General features: G+C 48.1%; 3 protein-coding genes across 12 annotated transcripts in view; 1 reads left to right on the forward strand and 2 right to left on the reverse strand.

Moving 5' to 3' along the window:
- Window positions 1-1371: 1371 nt before the first annotated feature.
- LOC132329025 (acyl-coenzyme A thioesterase 5-like) lies at window positions 1372-6719 on the reverse strand. The gene is made up of 3 exons (XM_059849605.1): window positions 6089-6719; window positions 3322-3524; window positions 1372-2703 (listed from the first exon to the last, which is right to left on the reverse strand). The coding sequence occupies exons 1-3, from the start codon at window positions 6696-6698 to the stop codon at window positions 2122-2124; spliced, it is 1395 nt and encodes a 464-aa protein (XP_059705588.1). The 5' UTR covers window positions 6699-6719; the 3' UTR covers window positions 1372-2121.
- A 3580-nt stretch (window positions 6720-10299) lies between these two features.
- RIOX1 (ribosomal oxygenase 1) lies at window positions 10300-12156 on the reverse strand. The gene has a single exon (XM_059849606.1). The coding sequence runs from the start codon at window positions 12133-12135 to the stop codon at window positions 10342-10344; it is 1794 nt and encodes a 597-aa protein (XP_059705589.1). The 5' UTR covers window positions 12136-12156; the 3' UTR covers window positions 10300-10341.
- An 81-nt stretch (window positions 12157-12237) lies between these two features.
- The window catches only part of NUMB (NUMB endocytic adaptor protein), a 98911-nt gene continuing 92484 nt past the window's right edge, over window positions 12238-18664 (forward strand). For 3 of the 10 annotated variants that reach the window (XM_059849602.1, XM_059849597.1, XM_059849599.1), the window contains exon 1: window positions 12241-12448. The gene's annotated coding sequence lies outside the window, so the exon portion shown is untranslated. Of the gene's footprint in view, window positions 12449-18664 lie in introns of all 10 variants that reach the window. The other 7 variants (XM_059849593.1, XM_059849595.1, XM_059849600.1 and 4 more) reach the window with 4 other exon arrangements.

An 18664-nucleotide genomic window follows, 5' to 3' on the forward strand; every position in this document is an offset into this window, starting at 1 on the left:
AAACCAGAGCCGGGCTGGGGCCTAGAGTGCCGGTGGCACGCCCCGGCGGGGAGGAGCGGGGCGGCAGCTCCCTTGTCCCGCCCGCCTGCTTCCCTCCAGCATGCCTGCGTGCCTGCCGATTTCCATACTTCCCTACTTCCCTGAATGCCTGCCTCCTCTTCTGTCTTCCCCCCGCTGCCTTCCCCGGCTATGGGAGGCTTCATCCAAAGGCTGCCGAGTCCTTGAAACCCGTCTGGGCCTCGGCGAGCTCCTCTGTAACCCCGCCGAGCTCTCCCGGGCCGGGAGGTGGCTGCGGGCAGGAGACGTGGGGAGAAGACAAGCCACCGAGCAGAATCGCAGTCGGAATTCACTGGAGGGAAGGGCCGGTGTGGGACAGACCGTTCAGAGATGGGACCGCTCAGCCAAGGGACCACAGCGAGGGCCAGGTCCAGCCGAGGCAGGAAGAAGCCACACCAGCACTAGCTCAGCATTGCTTCTTGTCTCCTTGCCGGCTCTGCTTCTCTGTTCGTTACCCCCAGGCATGGACAAGGTGGGTTATGTCTCCACCAGGCTCTGCTCGGCCTAGGCTGCTGCACAGCCAGGTGTGTTAGGAAGGATGGTCAGGGTGATCAGGGATGCAGGAGCAACAAGGGAGGAACACTTTCACAGACTATTTAGGTAGGTCAGGAAACATGTGTGTCTTCTAGTAATGGATTGTGCAAGGATTTAAAAAACAGGGTCATTGAGTCCATCTTAGGCAGAGATGGATCTTCTGATCCGAAAGGAACTGTAGAGGGAGAACTGTTTCCTGAAGCTCCCACTCTTCCTGGGAGATGCTGGCAAGGATGCCTTGTGCTCTGAGCTCCTTGTGTCTGTCTTAGAGGTGTGAAGGTGGAAGCATCTAAGGGATTCTTGAGCATTGCCCTAATTGGAAATATTGAGTGGTCAGAGATATTGGGCAGTCTTTCATTCACCAAGAAAATGACCCTTTCTCTCCAAACAGGTGAGATGTTCTGTCATCTAGCATTTGGGTATGTTGTCTGGTGTCCAGCCCTGAATGTGTGGCAACTATTCCTATTGTTGAGAACAACACTCTTTGGCTTACACTATTGGATTAAATAATGGGCTTGACCATATGCAGGAGCAGATGCTAAGGGAAGGGTCCCAGAGGCTTCCGCAAAATTCCTTCTCCTCCATGCTTGGTGACACAAGAGTTATGGAATAGAGTGAAGGTAAGGGGACTATGTGTCCATCTTCTATGGTCTCCTGTTCCCACCTGGGCAGCTTTGATCCCACGCTGCTGCAAGCTTTCTTAATCCTTCACCCTTGGATGAGAAATTAGTCAAGTTGCAAACCCTGCTTCTAACCAAAGCACAGAAAAGACTCCATGGCTTTCAAATCTCAGTCTCTTTATTACAATCTCATCCCAGTACCAAAGATTAAAATGTTCCACATCATGTAGGAGAAGATCAAAATGGCTGTAAATTCAACAGAAAGTTTTTTTGCATGATGTCTTGGGGCCAGAAGTATCCACAAGCCAGAGCACTTCCTTTGGAAGGAAGGACGGAAAGAAGGCACAAAAGGCAAACAATCTTTCCCAAGGCTTAACCAGAGACAGCCCAGCATCCTGGCCTGAGCAGCCATTCTCACACACTTCCATCAGCACAGAAGTCAGAGACATTTCCATTGCAATGACACAGTCAGCAGAAGAGCAGTGAAATCCCTGCTCAAAAACTGTCATTAGAAAATTTTTGAGCAATTGAGTAATTGTCAGTTAGTATGACCTGAGGATAGCTATGCATGTAGACACCACATTGACATGGAAAGCACTGTCAAGTATTAGGGGAATAGAAACCACCCAAGAAACATAACTGTGCATTTTGCACATGACCTGTTTTATCAAAGACTAATGCAAAACCCACCATTCCTTTACTGAAGACTTGAGCAAAAAGGTTGAGAGGGGGACAGAAAAGGCCAACCCATTTATTTTCTGTGTTATGGATGTGCAAAGGTGTGGAAGATATTGTAGTTTTACTGGTACAGCTGTGACAAAGTTTGAAAGTTTGACCTCATAACTGCAGTAGAATTTATCAGATCTGGTTGTTCAAAGTTGTGTCTTGCTTGCACGTTATTTGTTGCACATTAGTTAACAATTAAATACTTTTTAAAAAATGCCTGGATCTGTGACCAAGCATGAACCTGAGCTTTAGAATAAGCCCTGAGCTCCCCACCCAGGACTGCTCTCTTGTGAAAAACGGGGTGGCTTCCTATGTGGTACAAGGGGAAAAAGGGTGGGTCTATGCAGTGCCCTGTTCCAGGGTAGGAGAGAATCTGAAAATTTTCCTTCCCTTGAGCCTGCAGAAGCTTGCAGACTTCAGTAGCATAATACTCACTTTTGACAACACGGTCATCTTGGCCCACCATGAACAGAAACTGTGCCTCACCTTTCTCTAGTGGGATCCGGCTTTGGTTGCCAGGGGCTTGAAAGGGATCATCAATGACATCAGAATAATCAAGAAATTTGGAATTGGTGGCCTTGGCTTTGTGTTCATATAAGGTCACAGTGGGGATGATTTTATCCTTGTAAGAGAAAGGAATACATGTAGCAGCAACAGGGGCATTGAGGGAAGCAACAGCCACGATGTTCTTCAGGAAGGCAGCCATGGCAAGGGACACTTCAGCTCCTTTGGAGAAACCGAGCAGGCCAACCCCTGGACCCTTCACCTGGGAGATAGGAGGAAACGCTCATCAGTGCTGAGCTGAAAAGCACAACAGCTGACTCAAGGAGGGCAAGATTGTCCAACGCTGAGAATTTCCAAAACCAAATGAAGAAAGTCATGGCAATGATTACTTTTCCTTCTGGACAAATGACAGGCACACCCTCCCAGACCCCCTATACTTCCTTCTCACACTGTACTTCAAACCACTCATTTGTTGAATGTTCCCTGGTATTCCGAAATCAGCCAGGAGTGGGGGGACATGATTTCATCCATCTGGGGACAACTTATAGGTCACAGCTATGAATTATTAGTCTTAGACCTTGGCAGATGCTTTTTACTTTTCACTCTTGAAACTGTAGGAGGACATTTGGTGGCAACTCATGAAGGCTTTCTCCTGCACACACTTCTCACCTGGTTACATCTGATCTGTCTCTTGTGATGTTGCTTTGTGATCTCCCTTCCTTTGCCCTTTCTCTTTCCTAGAACTCAGACACCCAAAATCCTTGCAAAGGCCACCCTGCCAGGTGAGTAATTCTACAGCTTCCTCCAAAGATTACTTGAGCAAATTGAGAGGACTTCACAGGAGCGGTTCCTGGAACCCAGAGGAAATGGGTGTTCCTACCTGTTTGTGCTGCAGCATATAGTTCACTGCCTCTTCAAAATATTCCAGGTGGAGTTCCTTTGGTTCCTGGGGCAAATCCTCAAATTGATAATAAGCCAGAGCGAGTGTGGCAAAGCCATGATTGGCCAGCAGGCTTGCTCTGGGCTCAAAAAGACCTCCTCCAAGTCCATGTATATCAATGATCCCTGGAAAGGTGTCTTCTCCTGGAGCAAACAAGACAAAGATCAGAATTGCCTGAAATTGCTCCTTTCAATGTTTCTTTGGTTTGGAATGCATCAAACAAGGTATCAAACAGGAACTGCAGAAAAGCTTCTTTTGGGGAAAAGACACTATCAGTCAGCTGTGCAGTGTCAGCACCTAAAAAAATTCTAGAGTGTGTTGCAGAGGAAAAAAAAAATGCAGAAGCAGAACTTCTTAGGTAAGATGCAAACCTTTATTTGTTTTCGCAATCAGCAGTACTGTGCATTGTGCTTAGGGCCAGCAGAAGGAGAGTCTTTGGTAAAAGAATCTCGTTCCAAATTCTCTTTCTGTAAGCAGCCCTGTAACAACAAGCACTTTATCTACCACTATAAAAATCCTCAAGGTATCATGTCTTGATAGATGCAATGCAAACTAGACACTGTAAGCTTTTTTGTTTGTATTGTGGCTTTTTAATATTTGGGATCCCTTGAAAAGCTGTAAGTCACCCAAACCAGTACTTTGTTTCATTGCCAGTCATGTCTGGCAGCAGTCAGTATCAAATTCTGCACAGGATGCCACAGGTACCTCCGTGGGTGATCAGCAGATCTCTGTTTGGATCTTTTTTGGTCCAGGATGCTCTTTTCCTCATCCTGGGAGAATCCCAAACCTGCCCAGCCAGTGCAGGGAAAGAGAATGCTTTGCATGTTGCATTCCTCCAGCCTGATTGGTTTTGGGACTGCAACATGCAGGAAAACTCCACAAACCACAGGCCAGAGAAGGTGACCCTGGACCTGTTGGGGAATGGAGAGGACCTAGCTCACACCTACTTCTGGCTTCAGGAGAGCTACAGGCCTGAGTGGGCTCATGCTTCCTACCCTTTGAGGATGCCCTTCTGCCACAGTCTCAGACCCTGCAGCAGTGGCCCGTGCATTCGCAGATAAGGCAGCAGCTGGAAGGTGGGAATGTGCTGCGTGGTGTCACAGAGGCAGAGGAGAGAGAGAGAGAGAGAGAGAGAACAGCATCTGTTCACTCTCTGCCTTGGACCAAGGAGAGCCCTGCCATCAAAAGTGCTGCTCTGCTCTTCCTTCTGTGGCTGTTTGCATGAAGGCAACAGCATATCTACTGGCTCTTCACAGGCTGTGAGCACTCAGAGCAGTGGCTGTGTGGCCAGGGGCCAGGGGTGCAGTTGTCTGTAGCCCGTGGCAGGGCTCTGTGGATTTGCAGGACTCTCTGAACAAGCCCAGAAAAGGTGGTACAGCTTTAAGGCCATGGGGGTGCTCAAGGGAGGTGCGACAGTACTGTAGCAAAAGCCCTTTGAGCTCTCTGCTTCTACATGGCCTTAGGTCATTCGCTGAGGAGTATCCAACTCCTGAATCTGAATGTGGAGATGTGTGGTGTAGAGAGCAAGCTCGGGAAATGAAGATCATTATGAGGTATCTCAGTGCAGGACAATTTGAGCGTGGTGAAATCATGGTTGTGAAACACATCTCCAAATAGAACTAAGAGAAATACTGACTACAGACTGAGCTTACAGTCTTGCTAAGTTGAAGCTTGTTTGTGGTGGCCGTAGGATGGGAATAAATGCTTTTTATCCTGTGCCTAGGAAGCAACTCAAAGTGCCTATGAAACAATTCAAAGTGCCAGACAATGTGTGGCAAGGGCTTATCATTTTAAAACACAGGCAAAAGGTGGAGGTCAGGGGACTCGGAAGAAATGCATTTGACTTACTGAAAGTGCCTCAGCTCAGGGGAAGTGGGACATTTTGGAGAAAAAGTGTATGCAGGTGGCTTCTTCCCTCTCCTGGTCAGCAGGTGGGGGTAGAGGTGAGGCAGAGGAGGGACTTCTGGCCTTTTTGTGGGTGGGATGCTAAGTCTGTGAAATCAGCCTTCCCACACCCTGGACTATGGCCAGAAAGTCTAGGCGTAGCTGCCCAGAAGATGCTGGAGACAGGTGGTGTCTTGGGCAATCCTTACATCTCAGAAAGGTGCTCTGCACCTATTGCAGAGCAATTAGATAATTCTCTTTTCCTGCTGGAAGGATTTATTCCCTGTAAATGTTCTTGAGCCCCTCCTCTTCCCTTTTTCACAAACTGATGATGCTCACCCCAATGTGGTGGGTCACGGTCGCCAAATAGTTACTGTAGTTAGTTGCTCTTGGGGGAGGAGGGAGAACCCCAACCCCTCACAGTGAGTAAGAATGTCAATGACTGTCACAGAGCCCTTCCCCACCACTGTATTCTGCAGCTTCTTGTCCAGCAGCTCTCCTGGCACACTCACATTCATTTGCTGTGAATTTCTTCATGGTTGTTTTTTAGTTTGTATTATTTTTCTTTTTTTTTTTTTTTTTTTAACCTCAAGCCCCGGGTAAGAACGGCTATTCCTCTCCCTTCTGCAGCCGTGTCCTGGCACATGCAAGGACAGGTGAATTGGGAAGTATGGTCAGGCTGGTCAGTGGCATGGGAGTGGGGAGGGAAGGATAGGGGGAAGAACATGAGGCTTAAATGAACTCCTTCACAGAGGTCATGGAACAACTTTCACCAACAAAACACCGTTTTAGAGAAAGCGGGATGGCTGCAATCGGTACTCACCGGGGGGCAGGAAAAGCGTCGCCCGGATCTTCCCTTCTCGCACCGGGACTCTCCGCACCCCGTCCCCCAGGAACGCCCGCTCGTGCTGCGCCTGGGCCAGGAGCCGCCCGGGGCGCTCCCCGTGGCCCTCAAACACCTCCAGCTGCAGGAGGAAGGGGCTCTGCACGTCCCGCTTTACCAGCCGCCAGAAAGGCTTCTGGGGCTGCAAAGCCCAGAGCAGCCCCATGGGCTCCAGGCCGGAGAAGCTGCCTCCCGGCAGCGCAGGAGAGCGGGCGAGGTCCAGCTCCCCGTCGTCGCCCGCCTGGTAGTGGGCACTGGCCTGGAAGAGCTCTCCGGTCTCGTCCCGCAAGGACGTCCGCAGAGTGACCTGCTGCCGCGGGCCGAGGCCCTGCACGGCGATGGCCAGCGGCTCATCGAAGAGGCTGCGGGCGGCGGGCGACAGGCGGATGGAGGGGGCCATGGAGGAGAGTCCCTGGGCGGGCGCTGTCCCGGGGCTCCACGCGGGGCCGCGGCTCCGTGGGGCTGCAGATGCGGGGCCGGGCCAGGGCAGCCGCCTTTGCCAGGCGCGGCAGCTGGCCCGGCACAGGGAGCGGGCACTGACCTGCCACATGGCTCCGGAGTTGCGGGGTACATTGTTCGCATACAAGCTGAGGCTTCTTTTATAAATGCAGTTTCCCACACATAGGCGGGGATTGGAGGAATTTAAGCAGGAATGGTGTGGGCACACACATACTAGAAAGCTGCCAAGTCTGCCTGGAGCCACTGCTGCACCCCTGCCAGCACCCACGGCAGGGCAGGATCATCACAGCCGATTCCCTGACACAGATGGAGCATCTCAGCTCAAAGAAGAGAAAGCTCCAGGGACACCTTATTGCCACCTTTCAGTACCTGAAGGTGGCCTGTAGGATGGGGGCAAATTTGTTAGTAGAACAATGGCTTTAAACTAAAAGACAATTGATACAGATTAGACATAAGGTAGAAGTTTTTTACAATGAGGGTAGTAAAACACTGTCCCAGGTTGCCCAGAGAGGCGATGAATGTCCCATGCTTGGAAACATCCAAGACCAGGTTGGACAGGGGTCTGAGCAATCTGATCTAGTTGAAGATGTCCCTGCTTATTGCAGGGGGTCGGACAATATGACATTTAAGGCCCCTTTCAACCTGAACTATTCTATGATACTAAGATCTCCAAAAGGCAGCTGCTCTCTCCAGACACTTGTTGATGCATAGTGTGCTTATCTGCTGTGGTCGAAGTTCTCTACAGCAGGCCTGCTGGACTGGACACAGACACAGCTGCATCCCTCCTTCCTGGGTTTCTCCTGCAGGCTCTTTTTGCCTTAAACTCAGCCAAGCTGCAGGCCTGGAAACATCGCAGGCAGAGACAGCTCCACCAGCCAGCACCGCTCTCCTGGCATCTCCTGGGACGTGCCTTGTACGATTACAATACCTGGCATTGCTATGAGCTACTCCGAGACTTATGTTCCTCCCTCCCTCCTGCTCTATCGCATTCAGTTCTAGCCCACGCTCAAAGAGCCTTATCTGTGCTAGGGCAGGCCCAGAAGTGTCAGTGCTGCTGATAACAACTCTTATGAAACATGTCGGGCAGGGAAGGGCTACAATGAGGATGCCCAGGTGCTGAAAACATGACAGGACTGAGAGGCAACTGCTGGCTCTGAGGTTTGCCCCATGTGTACCAAGCTGGCCTGGAGGACACCTGCAAAATGGAAAACCCAGGACAGCTGGTTCAGCTTGCATGGGGTGATGGTGTTCACAAAAGAGGTGGCAGTCCTCCAAGTCTGACAGAAATGGTGCTCCCTGGCCCCTGGTTTTGTCCTCGCAAAGCAGTTGGAGGTGCTGGTGGCAGTTCATTATACACAGATTTTTTGGACTGTGTGACTTCTCTGCTGAGGAGGGCAGGAGGCTCTCAGAGCCTTTCCACCAACAGGGTCCTTGATTTACCCTGGGATGGGAGAGTGGTCAGGATGCAAAACCTTCTTCTAACCAAAGCACAACAAATGATTACAAGGCTTTCAAATTTCAGACTTTTTATTGCAATTCTCACCCCTATAACAAAGAAGGCAAACAACCTTTCCCAAGGCTTAACCAGAGACAGCCCAGCATTCTGGCCTTAGCAGCCATTCTTACTTCCAGCAGCACAGAAGTCAGAGACATTTCCATTGTAATGACACAGTCAGCAGAAGAGCAGTGAAATCCCTGCTCCAAAATTGTCATTAGAGACAATTGTCATTAGAGACAATTAGTATGACCTGAAGATAGCATATGCATGTAGAGACCACAGTGACATGGAAAACACTGCTTCTGTTTGACTGTACATTTGCTAAATAGAGCTGTTTCCTTATACAAGAATCTTACAATATCTTAAAAGACTGAAAGGAGACAATGTCTGCTATGAACCACATCTGTGTGACATGGGGAAATGCTTCTTTGCTTGAGGTTCTCAGCATCCAAAGGGATGTAAGATTAGTGTTAGCTATAATACATGGTATTTTTAGATACCTTACAAAATATGCTTTTCTTACTGGGATCATAATGGACCACCACCTCCTGGTTAAAAAATTTAGTACACTCTGCAGATCTCAGCAAGAAATACCTTTCTGCAGAAAGAGCAATGAAGAGAAACTCTGTGCCTGGCTAGCCCTGTGTAAATCTGTGAGGAGTATCTGAAAGGTGTCTAGCCCAGGCAGTTTCCAGAGTTCAGGGAAAGGAAAAGCTAAGGAGATTTTATGCTCTCTTTGGTTGGCATTAAAGTGCTCAAAACAGACATGGGGGTGCTTGCAGCCATTGCAGAAAGAGCTGCATGAACTCCTGGTACACAGCTCCCTGGTGCAGCTCTGCTGCATGAGCCCCTGGTGCACAGCCCCCTGGTGCAGCTCTGCAGCACAGCCCCAAGCAGCAAAGCTGCAGTGCTGGTGCCTATGGTTGCACATAAAACACACACAGCAACCCAGGAAGGGCACCACTGAGACATGGGACATTATGGTGGGGTAAGGATGGCTGGTGAGGATGAATAGACAAGGGGGTCAGAGGATTAGTGTAGCAACAGCATTTCTGTCCAGCCACTAGTGCTTCACAGAGCCAAGATGCCCCAAGGCCTGATTTTGTGCAATTTTACACAGCTCAACTTTCAAGATTTAGCAAAAGCATACAGTCAAAAGAGGGAGGAAAAGCTGGCAGTGTTACAAGTATGGGATCTTGGAGGATATACTGTACACTTAAATCCCAAACAGTTAACAGTGTATGGGTGCCATCTTGCAAAACCTGGATAACCCAACAGCCCAGAGGAGCACAGGGTAATGAACCCTGCTCACTGCGGGTATAGCTTCAGGAGGCTTTAAAGGCACAATATCTCTCACCTGCTCACTGCTATGATAAAATAGCATTGTGGAAAAGTGTTTCAGAAGTTTGCCAGTATTTATGGGAACTGACCTCACAACCAGGCATGTATTCATGAAACATGATAGGTCCTAAAATGAAACTTTTTCACCCAGCACAAAAAAGCCCCAAACATATTGGAGGGCACCCCACTTGCCTTGAAAGGACCAATAATTTCATTGCTAAAGGCTGCCGTGGGGAAACCAGTGGGGGAAGATATTTTATCTCTATTAGTGGACTGAAAAAGACGCAACCGAGCCAGAAGCATTTCAAATGCAACAGATCACGTTTGCCTGAGAAAATCTTACTGCATCATTCAGTAAGGGCAGGACCACACAGATGGGTGTAATTGGTCAAACCGAGTGGAAGCGGCCTGCAGGCCTCTCTTTTAGGAAGAGTAAATGTGTGACCAAGGGATCTTTACAACACAGCATGGGCCTGAAGGCCATACCATATATGCAGCATAGCCCAGCAAAGGCACACAGAATGGTGACCATCACCAAATATACATATGAACAGTATTTTCCTGAATGCAGCTAAGCAGGCTGCTTTAAAATACTGTGAAAACATGACAATGACTACAAGAAAGTTCACAACCTCCCTGAAGTTACCTAGGGTGTAATAACATGGCTGGTGAAAAGAAAATAACCAATTCTCTTCTCTAGGCACTCAGCCATGCAGAATTGCTCCTAGAGCAAATACTTATTTTATTCAGAACATTTGATTTCTCCACCCATGACCTTCTATCCCCAGATGAGATGCAGAGACCTGAACTGCTGATTCATATCTAGCAGATGGAAGGCAAGACCAAGACAGAATTTTCTAAACAAGTGTACTTTTATTTTGTGAAAAAATAGGAGCTAGACTTTTGCCAGAGGCTTCTTCGTAGTCAGAATACCTTTCTCAAAGAGAAGTGTCGCTAGAGAAATCTTTTCCTCCAAGGTTTCACATGGAAGGTTAGCCACAATTACATGATTTGGATAAGAAGACAGGAGAAATTCAATACTGTCGGTATATTCAGGATCTAGCTCAAGGAACTTGGGTTCTTCCTTATGATACACTCTTGAGTTTTCTGTAGTGTAGTACAGCATCACACCTGCTTCTTCATTACACAGTCTAACGATGCCATGACGGAGCAGGCGTACTTCGGTGTCTTTTGTTATCAGGATATCAACATTGCAGGGGCCTCCATCTTGCCACCGGGCCGGGAAGCCATAGACACTCAGTGCTTTTTCACTCTGCGTGAGCACTGGAGGGAGACAGTCATGAAGAAACGACTTGGCTCTCTGATCCACAGCAGCATCGATGGGTGCATAGTCAACAAGTTTCTTTATTAGGCTCTGCACCTTCTCCACAAAGGCTGTTCGCCGAGCATCGACTGTGTCAGAGTTAGCGACCCCCATATACCGCAGGTAGTCCATGGGAAGCCCCCGTCGGTACTCCACGTCTTCCTCCAGGGCCATCTGCAGGGCAGCTGGGAGGAGCTTCTCCAGAAAGTCCCCCCAGGAATTCCTCTGGTAGGAAGACACAGTGATGTGGAGTGAATGTGCATCAGGGAGACAATCACCCTGGTGGATAAAGCCACGGGGGAAGTACAGCAGGTCCCCAGCCTCCAGCACAGTTTCCAGCACAGGCTCACCGAGTTCAGCCTGCGTGAGGTTTGCGCTGGAGAACTGGGGCAGCACCTCAGCACCTGATCGGGGCCTGTAGACACGCCAGTGCTTCTTCCCCTCCAGCTGCAGCACAAAGGCCTCGATGTCATCATAGTGGGGGGCAAAGCCCTGCGTACCCGGGGGCGTGAGGTAGGTGTTTGCCCCTGCCATGCTGCCAAACTGCTCCTGCAGGATGGAGAGGAAGTGCCAGACGGTGGGGGAGAAGGCCTGCGGGCAGAGAAGGCGCAGGGAGCAGCCGTTCTGGTAGAAGTCCCACACGACAGCAGGCAGGGCTCTGCCGGAGGGGTTGTGCGTCTCCCGCACTCCTTCGGCATAACTGGTCACATCCAGGTGGGTGCCGAAGTGAACCTCTCCTCCTCGCAGGGCGGCGTCGAAGTCGGTCGTGGAGAAGAGCCCCGCGTAGTAGCCGGGGTCGCCCCGCCGCACCAGCAGCGGCGCCCGCTCCCAGTGCCGCCCCAGGAACTCCGCCGGCGCCACCGGGGCCAGCAGCCAGCGGAAGAGCTCGGCCGCCCGCTGCCGGCTGTCCTCCAGACGCGCCAGCCGCCGCAGCAGCCCTGACACACCGCCGCCGTCCTCCCCCGCCGGCCGCGGGCCGCCCAGCATCGCCTCGGGGCTACCACGCGGTTTCGCGTCAGGCCCGGTGGCCGTCGCCTCGGGCGGAGGATCCACGGGGGCCTCCACGGGAGCCTCCACGGGAGCCTCAACGGGGAGCTCCACGGAGGCCTCCACGGGGGCCTCCACGGGGGCCTCCACGGGAAGCTCCACGCAGCTCGGGGGCGCGGCGGGCGGCGGTACCTCCGGCTTCGAGCTGCCGCCTCTCGCCCGGCCGCGCCTCAGACGGGCCTTGGCCCGCTTGCGACCCGCGGGCAGCGGGGCCCCGCGGCGGCGCCGCTCCATCCGCCCGGCCCCCGCCACCAGGCGGTAAACGGCGAGTGCCGAGAGCCGCCCCAACTCACGCTGCTCTGCCACCATGGCCGCCATGCCTGCCCCGCCCCGCGCCGCCGCTTCCGCCGGGAGCGCCCCGGGCACGGGATGGAGCCCGTCCCCGCCCGCCCGCCGCCGGAAGGACGCGTTCCATGGGTGCCTGTGGTGGGGCAGGGAGCAGAGCGGCTCGTCTTTTGTCATCACCGCTCCTTAAAATGTGCTGGGTGTACTTGCTTCCCCCGCCCTGCGGAAGAAAAAGAGAGGCGATTCGCCTTGGTACGATGCTGGTCTGTTCCTTGGCTGGGAAGCTTCGTTCTGGGAGTGCGCTCTAAGCGCGTTCAGAAAGTTATTTTTTGTCTGAAGGCGTACGGTAAGGATATGCTTTTAGACAGCCTGGAATTACTTTGTAACCTAATGAGTCTAGGTGAGGTAACACTTATTTCATAATGTCGTGTTGCACAAGGAATAGAAACCCAAATTGAATGGAGCTGATTTTTGTGTGCCATCCCCCCTCCCCTTTTCTTGTGCTTCTGATGGTGATGGCAGCTGAAAGGCTTTCAACTCAAAAGGATCCCAAAACCCCAAAAGACATTCACATCACATAGTGTTTTGTTTTTGTTTGGTTTTTTGGGTTTTTTTTTGTTTGTTTGTTTAGTTTTTTTTTTTTTTCCTAATCCACTCACTGTCTAATAACCTGGGCAGACCTTTGTTTCCTCCCCATTTCTCTCCGAGGCTTCCCAGAAGGTCAGCATTAGTGGTGCTAGGAAGCCTGAGGGCTTTCAGAGGCTGCAGCTTCAGCATAGGAAGCTTTGCTCGAGGGGTAGAACAAAACCCTGCTTGAGGCAGAGGTGAAAAACTGTAGGGGTTTCTATTGACAGACTTACTATATTTTTGATCAAGATACAAGCTTCAGGTGAAGAAATTCACTATGCAGTACTTTTGTGAGAAGAATCTTTGATGAACTGCAGTAATTCATGGGAATGAATTTTGCATGAGAATTTCATCTCCAGAGGCTGCCATGTGTCTAAAGCATTTAACTGCAGCAATTACCCAAGTGTGCCCAGGAACCCTCTGGTTCACAGGGTGTTATTAACCTCTCACAGATATGAGTATCAGCTGCACACAATATTTTAAACAGCTAACACTCACCAGGCATGTGCAGATTTGCTGTGTGGGCTACTTAGTGTATCAGGCATAGGATATAAAGCTGAAAAGAGAATTTTCACCTTTTGCCAGGTTTCAACCCAGACCTACATTTCAATTTTACCACAATTCAGGAGTAGAAATCAGGCCTAATGAGGATAAGTTCAGCTGTTAATCTCAATTCTAAAATAGACGCAGATATCTCAAAGGTTTTAGGTTGTTTGAATTGCCTTAAAAACAACACAAGTCAGTCTCAGAGAACACCAATATGCTCTAAGCAATGAAGGCCTTTCTTGTATATGTGCAAGAACAACTGTTTTAATTTTGGAGGTATTTTTCTGACGGAGTTCTTCGGGCATAGCCTTTGCAGCCAAAGCTGCGTGAAGAGCAGCGACAGCAGAAGACTGTCCTATTTGTGCCACGATGGTTTTGGTTAATGGAGACGGATTTTAGGCGTGCACAGGCAGCACTTCAGGCTCCGATTTCACGCCTGGACCGTTTCCGGCTTTGCCAGCAGGTGGCAGAGGCGAGCAGCGCTGTGCAGCCCCGCTCTGGAAAACGCGCGCAGGGAGCTCCGCATCTGCCTGGCAAGGTGACCCGCGGGTGCGGTGCGCAGCGAGAGGGGAGCGCTGGCAGCCCGTGCGTGCATGGGTAGACTGGAAGAGAAGGGAAGGGCGAACTCTATTTCAATCCACTCTTTGTTTCCCCGAGGTTAAGCCCTGCTTACTAGAATAATCTTATCAGATGAAACCATTTCAACAGAACTGGACCCTTAACAAAATCGAGATGCAAAGCGCTTGAAATATGGTAAAAGTTAGGCCATTGTAGGCTTTACTTATACATAAGCACGGCTAAACAGGCTTGGCAGGGGGAAGACCTTTGAAAAACCTGGGCGTCTGGATTGTTATTTGTGTTACTGCTTAATTTACTGGAGTGCAACTGCTCGTTCTGAGAAGAAGCCAGGCGCTGTGCACAGAGCCTGACCTGAGTTACACTAGGATATCTGTAATGACAGCAGCAAAGCTGTTCTGGATGTTTACCAGTGCAGGGGTTCAAAGTCTCATTTGAGGGCCCTGATCTTCATAGGGATGTCACTTTCTACTGCTGAGAGACAGTTGATTGACTGGATTTTTTAAGATGTATAACAAAGTCTCTGACCGAAGGACATGGTGGAAAATAATAGTGGTTAAATCTCTATAACAAGAAAACATTTATTTTGACAATTTAGTCTTTCTAATAATAAATGCTTTCGAGAATAAAGAATGTTGCTATTTTTCTGTGTGACACAAGAAGGGTTTTGACCTAGGGCAAAAAGAGAGAGCTTCAGTATCACTTACAGAGTACTCAGACGGCTGTTTAGGAGTAGCCACAAGGTTTACATGCTCTTTGCATTCATTGTCCAATATTTCAAGGGAATTTGTCTAAAGAAATATATGTCGTGTACAGTTCTTTAAATAAACAAAAGGAAAGTAATACAGATCTCTGAATGATTAGGTGATCCCTATCTGCTGCTTACACAGACAGAGTAGCAACTGGAGGCTCAATTAAATTTCTTAGTTAGAATTTAGGACAAAATTACTTGGATTTTATGAACATATAAGCTGCATTGCTAAGACCCACACATGTTTTATTTAAGAGGACATATAAATGTGGTGGGTACAGCCTATTAGAGAGTCACAACTGACTTCAAAATAAGTAAGTAAATGAGATGTAAGGTTCATTTGATATTTTAACCTTATGCCATTCAAATAATTGAAATCTCAGATTTAAAGAGCAGTTTGGGTTAAGTCCTGACGCTGCAAAGCTATGACTAGTCTTCTCTAATGATGGAAAGGACAAAATTCTTTGCAGTTTCCTGTGTATTAGATACTCAGTTGTTCACCATCATGCAGACTTTCTCTGTTTTCCCAGCAAACCATTAATGTAAACCAGTCACTATTACAAAATTAAGCCCAGCTTAATCCTTCTTCTCATTATTACTTTGCTGGCGACCTTCCTTTTGCACCATGTTTTGTTCTCATGCCAAAACTAATACCTAGTAAGGATAAAGAGCATTTCAAGCCTTCACTAACGTTGCTTAGCTGACAATCTTTCTCATATAGCCTAGCTACATCCACTGTGTCATCACTGGAAGGACACTTGGCTGGATTGTGAAGCCTGCTGCTCATTGTGAAAGCTATAAAGTTCACTGCCAGATAACAAGACTGAAAGCTAATTCAGGAACTGTTTCTCAAGAGCTATCCTCTGGCCTCCCTCATCAGAGTGAATGCACTCACTCACTGAAGCATCTTTTGGCAGCAGCTTTGGCCTCCCTCCAGCTGTTTCTCTCTTCTTGGGCATTTTCTTATTCAGAGACTGGTTGTGGTCTTTAATCCTGGTTATCTTGTACAAAGAGCCCCACTGAGAAAAGAAGCCTTCCCTGTCATGGAACAGCCAAATTAAAGCACATTTGTAAAAATCATAATTAGAAGGTCCTGTCCTCCCTGTGAAATTATCTATTTGGAGGGATTTGGAAGCACAGACATATTCTTTTGTACCATGTGACACTAAAGCAGATACATTGGAATTAAAGCTGAATTAAAATAACGTATTTAAGTAGGACCCTTGACTGAGTTTACTCACCCTCTTGACTGGGCATGTGTACTTTCAAATTCTGAAATAATTTTATGAGGGTTTTTATGCTTTTATTAGATGCCATCTAGCATTTGGTAGCATTGAGCAGATACCATCTGCAGTGACTCCATAGGCAGTGATTAAATACAAAGCTCCAGACTTCAAGGCTCTAGCAGAAGGAGAGAAAGAAATGGCCATGAGGAGAAAATCCCCATCCCAAAATGAAGGCAAAGAGGACCTGAATGAAATACTTCTCCCGTGGGTTAATCACATCTAAAGAACCAAGGTAGAAAGTACAGTCAAACTCTTCCTGTATAAATCTTGTGCTAGAGAATATCTTTTTGATATGCAAGGACCATGGCTCTTGACAAGCTGTTTGGCTGATGCTTTTCCATGGAAGACAGATTTTAAAGACAGATTCTTGCTCCTCATATCCTTGCTGTACTAATGATGGCAACTGCATAGCTTTGCTCATTAAATATATTTATGCCCACTATTTGAAGATTAACATATAGCTGTGCCAACATAGGCAGCCCTATTCAACATTTGCTTCTCCTGTAAGCTTCTTCTAGTCAGAAGCCTTGCAAAAAGACTTTACCTTTTGTTTCCTATATTGAAGTTTTTCTGAAGTACTCTGAAATTGCTTGCTTACCTCAGATGCAGCACTATCAAGATGAAAATATTATGCAATCAGAATGCCTTGGTTTAGCAACCATATTGGTTCAGATCTGCTCAGAGCACGACAGGAGAAAGCCCTTGTGGTACTTGCTTATTTGCTTCCCATAGTAGATATGTGTTGCTACTAGCCAATATGGCACCTTATAGAAGTATTTTTGAACATTTCCAGTGCTCATTCAGACACACAAGCTCCTATTATTTTATATATTTTGCCAGAAAGATGGAATTCCTCTTCATGAGCATAAAAATGCATATATGGTAGTATTTATGCTGGTATGGCTTGTTCCTAGAAGGGATAATATTATGGTGTGATTAGAGAAGGGAGATTTAATCACTGACATTATTTTAGATAACCAATAGGGAAGAATGCGGTTAAGCCTCCGGGTATCTGCAGTGGGGATAAAGGAGTTTGCATTGTCATGAATGTGTGTGTAATATATTCTCAGGTCCTTAGGGAATAGCATACTCTCCTGCTATCCCACTGGGTCCAGGAAGGATCTTGGCTAGAAAGGCACAGCTGACAGGAGTCAGTGGGCATGACAGCGACAGTCATGTCCATTAATCCCGTGTATTACACAAGGGAGCCCTGTTCTCAGTCTTAAAGAAAAGTTGATAAGGAGTGAATTTGGTTTGGTTTCTTGTGAAGGCTATGAAGTATCTTCCGTTTCTTTGTTATCCATGAGGATCAAAGCATTTGAAGCATTGCTTCCAGTGTCAGACCTTGGAGAAGTAGTTTCCCCCTCTCCCATGGAAATGCTGTGGGAAGACTGAGTCCCCAGAACGTGCCTTGGACCTGCAGCGCAGCACTGTGAATGTGCAGCTTGCTGTGCTGGATGCTCAGTGTGTCCAGCTAAGTGACCTCTAGGGTCATCTTCCCTTCCTTTCCCACCACAGCCCCCTTTCCCTTCAGTCACCAATGGGGAGGTCAAGTTATCAGCTGAGCAGAGAAGCAGTAATGGCAACAAATTAATTTAGCCATCTAATAAATATTTGTAGAAGCTATAAATAGCTGAAGCATACATTAGATTTTATTTACAATAGCATGTCCTGGCCTTTTCCTTTATACTTTTCATTTGGAAGCAGAGCTTCTCGACAATATGGGAGTTGTTCATTTGGAATTAGGTTTTCATAAGAAATTAAGGGCACCATGCTTTACAAAAATTTCCATCAGAAATCCAAAGACTGTGGATAAGATGGAGTGTTACACTGAAAGAAGTGGGAATGCAGTATTTTAAGAGCTATGTTAAGTCAGGAATGTTTTCATAAAATCAGAAGAAAACTTAGGATTGGTAGAAATCATTATCTTATCCTCCAGCAATTTTTGAATATTTGAGAGGGAAGGCAGCTCTCTGTCTTGATTTTGCTTTCCTTGGAAAGCAGAGGGATATGCAAGAAGATGTAAGGAGAACCCCTGCATCTTCTCAGTTTAATTTATGAACAAGGGATGACTTGGGTGTCAGAGCATCAGTGTGAAACTGAGTCAGTGTCATACTCAAACTTCTGCCTAAGCACTTCCTGAGTAAACTTGATAAATTATTTTTGCACATGATGCTCTGAAATTCCCAGTGATTTCAGTTGCTGGATGTTTGCCAGCCAACATTATAGCTCGTGTTCTTTGTTGCTCTGTTTCTTTGCTTGATTCAGAAGCAAAGAGGAATAAGGGGGATGGTGAATGCAGGGAGAATATAAGGATGAAGAGAAACATCATGTAATCTTGGCATTTCGAGTACCTTCAAATTTTTTTTCTTCCCCCCTCCCACCCCCAACTGAATGCACCGGGAATCATTCTGGCTTGCATTTTGGATGAGGCAGCTGCTTGAAAGTCTGGTGAGAGGAGGCAGCTGTTGGAAATACGCATTCTCGTTAACGCGTTCAGGCCAAGCCCCGTATGTGCAGTCGCAAGGGTGCTGCTCCCAGAGGATTCCCCGGGGTAACTTCCCTTTGAAGCGCAGTCTCCCTGCTGAATTCAGCAGCTGGTACTGTCTCCACTTCGAAAATGGAGACTTGCTAGTGTTTCTGGGGCCGAAGAAAAGATATACTGAGAATACTGTGGTTCTCAGTCTCAGTCGTAGAGGTAAAAGGAGCCTGCTCGCGATTTTCCTGCAAGCCTGGCCTCTGGCTGATGTAGGGCATCACGATTTCTGGAGAGATG

This window comes from Haemorhous mexicanus, chromosome 6 (assembly GCF_027477595.1).
Source record: "Haemorhous mexicanus isolate bHaeMex1 chromosome 6, bHaeMex1.pri, whole genome shotgun sequence".
In the NCBI taxonomy this organism is placed as follows: Eukaryota; Metazoa; Chordata; class Aves; order Passeriformes; family Fringillidae; genus Haemorhous; species Haemorhous mexicanus.

What these genes read in the sequence shown, in the direction of transcription:
- LOC132329025 (XM_059849605.1), bottom strand. Translation starts at nt 6,698, where the DNA reads ATGTGGCAGGTCAGTGCCCGCTCCCTGTGCCGGGCCAGCTGCCGCGCC. An exon ending in GACGCTTTTCCTGCCCCCCG is followed by an intron (nt 3,525 to 6,088) that starts GTGAGTACCGAT and finishes TGTTTGCTCCAG; the next exon opens with GAGAAGACACCTTTCCAGGG. An exon ending in ATATGCTGCAGCACAAACAG is followed by an intron (nt 2,704 to 3,321) that starts GTAGGAACACCC and finishes CCTATCTCCCAG; the next exon opens with GTGAAGGGTCCAGGGGTTGG.
- RIOX1 (XM_059849606.1), bottom strand. Translation starts at nt 12,135, where the DNA reads ATGGCGGCCATGGTGGCAGAGCAGCGTGAGTTGGGGCGGCTCTCGGCA.